This window comes from Colias croceus, chromosome 22 (genome assembly GCF_905220415.1).
Source record: "Colias croceus chromosome 22, ilColCroc2.1".
Classification (NCBI taxonomy): Eukaryota; Metazoa; Arthropoda; class Insecta; order Lepidoptera; family Pieridae; genus Colias; species Colias croceus.
Window position 1 is genome coordinate 1,571,298 of NC_059558.1, and position 6,132 is coordinate 1,577,429.

Below are 6,132 nucleotides of genomic sequence, written 5' to 3' on the forward strand. Positions count from 1 at the left end.
GCGAACTAAAAGAATTTCGTACATTTACCTGTTATTACCTGTCACTGTCACTCCCGAGTAAATATAATGTGTCTTGCTCGCACAGATGCAATGACCGCCGTCCTCAGGGATTGTAAACCTTTAACCTGAGAGCGTAAGGTTTGTTCTTGATTGCATGTGGTTTTTTTATTGACCTTGAGTCACGACAAAATGTATCGTATAATATATTGTGGTTATTGAAAAAAAAATGTAACTAATAAGTATTGTAAATGAATAAAGGACATTTATTTAATAAGTTAGTAAAAAACATTTTCTCCTCCAAATATGTCATGTAAACTGCACTTCATTCAAAAATGTTTGTGACCACTGTCAGTAGGTAAAGAGGTCATTGTACGAAATTCTTCCTGCTCCGCGACCGGACTTTAGATATCTTTCTTTCTTTAAAAATTTTTGTTCAGCTTATCCCCGCATGCTTATTTGCACACTGCTTTATAATATAATATTTTCATTCTGATTGATTTTATACTTATACTTATTTTTATACTTAAAGACCATGGCTCATTGGTACAGTGGTTTATGCGTGAGCGTAGCACCGGGGGTCCGGGGTCCTGGGTTCGATTCCCGGTGGAGACGAAATAACAAATGTCTCGGTCTGGTAGGACACAGAAGGCTGATCACCTACTTGTCCCTAAAGAAAATCGATCAGTGAAACATGTAAAATGCCCCTTACCCCACTAGGGGACATGGGACTTCACTCATGGCTCCTTAATTTTTATCTAAATTTTTATTACGTTGCTAAATTAATAAAATAAAATAAAAACTTCTAATTAGAAGTTCTGAGATCTTGAAATGTTTATCCCATCTTTGTGAAATGTTTCCTGCTGCTCCGCTCCTATTGGACATAGCCAGACTATTTTTGTCTATTTCGATAAATTGACTATTTAGTACAAAAACAATGCTATAATTAGAACGTGGAGTTCCTGATAATCTTGCAAACAATAAAACAAAAAATTGAAACTAAAGCTCATAATTCATGTTACAAGTTTTAATAATTAGAATTTTTTTAAACTACCATTATCTGAATAAAAATATAAATTTTTTTTTCACTAATACTGTGATAAAACTTAACAGAATATTCTGTCTTTATACTATCTTTGTTCAATATTATAATCTATACTTAATATTATAAAGCTGAAGAGTTTGTTTGTTTACACGCGCTTAACTCAGGAACTACTGGTTTGATTTGAAAAATTCTTTCGGTGTTAGATAGCCCATTTATCGAGGAAGGCTATAGGCTATATCATCACGCTAAGACCAACAGGATCGAAGCAATGCGAGTAAAATTGCGGGGCGCAGCTAGTAATTTAATAAATTTTTTAGATCTATTAAAGATAGAACGGGTCAAGTTATACCTGAAGTGGTTAAATTCGCGCCAATAAAGCTTTGTCCACACGAAACGGTAGTATGGTGCAAACAGACTTGACAAGTATACAGGTTTTTAATATTTTTCAGTTTTTTGTAAATTGGACAAAGGTCATTTTTAAATAGTTCTTAGGTTTCGATAAATGTGTTATAAATTAGATTATTTTAAGTAATGAAATTATGCTTAGAATTAGTGTGTTAGGTTTACATTTTTACATTTTTTTGTTTGTATATTGAAATAGAGTAGAAATCAGTTTAAACAGTGTTTTTAACGTCATTGTGAAGTTGACAGATTTTTTTGTATGTGGTAATTTAGCATGTAGTATTTAATACCTCCTCGTAAACGTGTGAAGTTGATAGTCATGTAGAAAAAAATAGAGAATCACAGGTTAAGTTCTCATTTCCATAATTATGATATGCACTAGATTTCCGCCCGCGGCTTCGCCCGCGTTTGCAAAGAAAAACCCGTATAGTTCCCGTTCCCGTGGGATTTCCGGGATAAAAACTATCCTTTGTGTTAATCCAAGTTACCCTCTATATGTGTGCTAAATTTCATTGTAATCGGTTCAGTAGTTTTTACGTGAAAGAGTAACAAACATCCATACAAACTTTCGCCTTTATAATATATGCATATGACATAATGTCGTTTATGTTTTTGATCTCCTGTCATTCTTATAAACTTTCGGATGTCAATGGAATTGTCGAAAGATGAAATTCCTGTTATATGCCAACTTTGTACATCTAAGATATTTTTGTCCAACAGTTTTTTGGCGATAAATATTAAAATTTATTCATGTAGCTTATAAATAAATATCGAGAAATATACACAATACACAAAGAACATTAGACAGAGTTTAACTTTAAGCGCGGGTTCTCTTTAATCTGGTTTTGTCGTATTTCACATAGACAACTATTAAAGTGACAGATCCCTGGTTTAAAGATAGACTGAAATTGTTTTGTGGTAACACCATTAAAAAACGAAGTCGATTAATGACAAAATATTTCTTTTCTATCCCGTTTTCAGATTCAAAGGAAAAAGACAGGAGTTCGCAAGACCCGCCGAGCAGAGAAGTGTCCCAACCGAACAGTCTGACGTCCAGCTCTATATCCACCGACTCTAAAGAGGAGAAGAAGAAAGAAGACAAGGAGAGTCAGGAGGAGAGTCAGAAGAGTCAGAAGGAGAGTCAGAAAGAGAGCCAGGAAGAGAGGAAAGTGAGCGAGGAGGCCTGACCCTTGTTCTACGAGTGTTACGAGTTTTATAGGCGGTAGTGGTGTAGGGTTGGCACATCGTGGTTTTTAAATAATTTTTAAAAAAAATTTAATAGTGGGGGTAGTTTTTGATTTTTTTGAAATTATTCGCAGCAAAAACCTTTTTGGTACTTTTTTGTTGGTGGATAAAATATATTTGGAAAGGTAGTAGTCTTATTCGAATTGATTGTGAATTTTTCAGTTACTTAAAAATTAAATTGGTCCATTTTTATAGATTAAAGAATTTTTTTTTTTTACTTTAGAGGGTAGTCAAAATTAAAGCAATATTTTTTTTCTTTAGAATGTCGAAATAGGGTATTTTTTAAAGATAATGTAAATTTTCAGTTAACCGCGATGTGCCAATACTTCCTTCGTGTATTTGAACATAAAATATAAAAGTACTATACCTTATATAGATTATGAAATCTGTGCTATTAAAAAAAAAAAATTATTATATTTTTTGTCTAATGTCGGATGATGTAGAGAGATAAACTTAATTTTAAATTCGATAAACAATAATTTTCTGTTTTAATCAATTATTATGATAAATAAATAATTGACATAGTGAAAAAATTTAACTATTGATTTCATATTAAGATTGGTTCATTTTTAAGATGATGTTGGATGTCATCCATCCATTCCTCTTTAAGAAACCAGATTTTAAATAAGCAAAATCAAATAATTGACATAATAAACTTAACGAATTTAAAAATTCATCAAAATCGGTTTACGCATTTATAGGTTATGGTGGTAGAAATAAACTCTCTTACATGATCTTTTGTTATGAGTTAATTATCTAAATTTACATTTGACGTAGGTAATTAAAAAGAGATAAATAGAATTTAGAAAGTGTTAAATAATTACCTTTAAAAATTTGGAGTAATAATAAGTATAACTGATGAATTATTAAAATTTTAAAACGCTTATCAACTATTTTATGTAGTAAATAATAACGTCATAAACAAAAAATACATTTAACTCCACAGTTATTCTTAAAAACGTCACTTAAAATATCTTATGATAAGAGATTTTAAAAATATAAATACGTAATTTAATAAAAATAAAAATTTAGGAATAAAAACGGTAAATAGTTTAAAGATATTGAAATTCCATAATACTCTACACATCCAAGAAATTAGGTACGAAAAATGTAACGAATATAAAATAAAATTTATTTAACAACCACACTAATAAGAAACATGAAGTAAAATTTTGGGTTAAAATTATGAAAAACTATGAGTTTGACGGTTTTAAAGCGGTTTAATTTTGAGTTTATATTTTTCTATAGTTTCATGTACAGATAAAAATACACTTATGAAATATAGATTAAGAATCATTAAAATAGATAGACTGAAAAAAAATCAATTTTAAATCTTAATTTATTGTATTTAGAAATAGCTCGAGTAAATAATTATTGTGGTCAACCTCTTAATATTTGGCTGTGTTCCTTAGGAATTGTCATGTGTTATACATAAGGGGATGACATCGCAATAAATAGATAATAAATAATCATAAATATTTAATGGACGTTTGTTTTTGTTTTTTTAAATGGCAACAATTTTGGTTCGTAAAGATTCTACTTTAAGATTGCGACTTGTATCAATAATTATTGAATAAATTATTTAAAAAAAATCGTAAAGTTTCCGCGGGATATAATTATTTTTGAGATCCAAATTAAAACAAAAGAAAATTTTATACATAATGAAAGTGACTTTAATGTAATTTGTATTTTTTTGTGTGGCAACACTAAAAGTATATCTGTGGTTTTGTTTGACAGTTATTGGTATGTTTTTTTCTGTGAATACACGAATAAATAGCAAACAATAAAACCTCGTGTTTGTTTTGTATTATGAATAATTACGTATTATTTTTTATAAAAGCAATTTTGGAGGCCATGCTAATAAATAATTACTTTAAAATAATTATTCTTAATATAAAACAAATATAGAAATGTTTCGACTGTATACATCTGTTGATTTGTTAGCGCAAAATTTTGTAGTTTTCACTATTAGTAAAATACGATTATTGAACAATATGTTTGAATGATATACAATTCAAATTACGATAAAATATAAAGAACACAATTATGTTATATTGTACGAGAAATAAACACTAACGGCCTTACTAATAAAAAGTTAAACAATGGATAAATTTCTACCATTTTCTACTATAGCTGTGTCCTGCTCTTGCTCACATGAAACGTCAATCATAAAACCAAGACAGGTTATTGCAATAACTAATCCATTGCAAAGCGAATGGGTAACATTTTATTAGTAAGACCGTTTATGTATAAGAATATACTAAATACATAACTTGTCTATGACTTTTAAGTCTATGGTTAATATTATATGGAAAATATATGCATCTATATAAATAGCGATCGAGTCTCAAGGAAAAGTCTATCAAACGACAATAAGATTTATCGCGATGAATATTTTCTATAAATTATGGCTTTTGTATTTGCGAAATGAATTAAATTTTACAAATATATTATAATTATATTAAGGGAGATTCCAATTTTGGCATCATACTACCATTTCTGTTATCTATGTATAAATATTATATCTATCATATTATTATAATGTAGATTAAAAATATCCAATTTATTCTTGTGTCGAGTATTGCCAGTATCTTATTAAAGGCTGATTCTTCAATCCTCGGTTAAAACTTATTCATCGAATAACGTATTAAACTACCATTTCAAAAATGTATTGTAATTGTCCGTATTTGACAGTTTATAGGTGACATTTTAATAAGTTCGTGTAATACTTTACTGGACGGATACATTATAACCAAGGGTTGAAAAAAGGCCCTGAATCTTATTTTTTAAATTACTTATGTTGTTTTGACTAGTCCTTAATTAAGTGTCGAAATGGAAATGTTTTGTTTTATAAACTGAGTTTGACTGCTGGCAACAGTATTGACTCATTCATGTTTTGTATAAAAGGGAAAATTAAAAAAAAAATGCTTTTGTATACTAGTATGGTTATTTATTCATAAGAAAAACTTCTTTAACTGAGCGTGGCGTTTTATTATCACAATAACTTATCCTATATTTACATTTCATTCTAAACATACACTTGTAAGTTCTATATTTATTGGGTCCATGGTTCTATGGATATTTTAATACGTGGGCCCTGATTTAGTTTAATTAAACTAATTAGAAAATACACATTTTTCAGTGGAATACACAATAAAGTAAATATTTAAGTAATTAATAATTATAAATAGGTACGTATTGCAGCAGACAATATTTAAGAAAATTTATCTTTTTTTTTCACAGGGTAGCTCACAACTTAGAGCCAGCGCGCACGAGCAACCTTGTCTCCGCAACTATTTTGTCTCTCCCATCAATTTGTATGGGGAGTTGCGTCGCTACGTGCGCGCACTTTCATACTAGCGGCTAGCCCATGGGTGGGAGAGACAAAATAGTTGCGGAGACAAAGTTGCTCGTGCGCGCTAGCTCTTAGTTCATAGCTTCAC

At 29.8% G+C, this 6,132-nt stretch overlaps 1 protein-coding gene across 1 annotated transcript in view; it reads left to right on the forward strand.

Moving 5' to 3' along the window:
- LOC123701635 (mediator of RNA polymerase II transcription subunit 15-like) overlaps positions 1–5,668 on the forward strand; it is a 34,349-nt gene extending 28,681 nt beyond the window's left edge. The window contains exon 17 of the mRNA XM_045649120.1: positions 2,426–5,668. Coding sequence (XP_045505076.1) covers positions 2,426–2,631 — 206 coding nt within the window. The 3' untranslated portion in view covers positions 2,632–5,668. The remainder of the gene's footprint in view (positions 1–2,425) is intronic.
- The last annotated feature ends 464 nt before the right edge of the window (positions 5,669–6,132 follow it).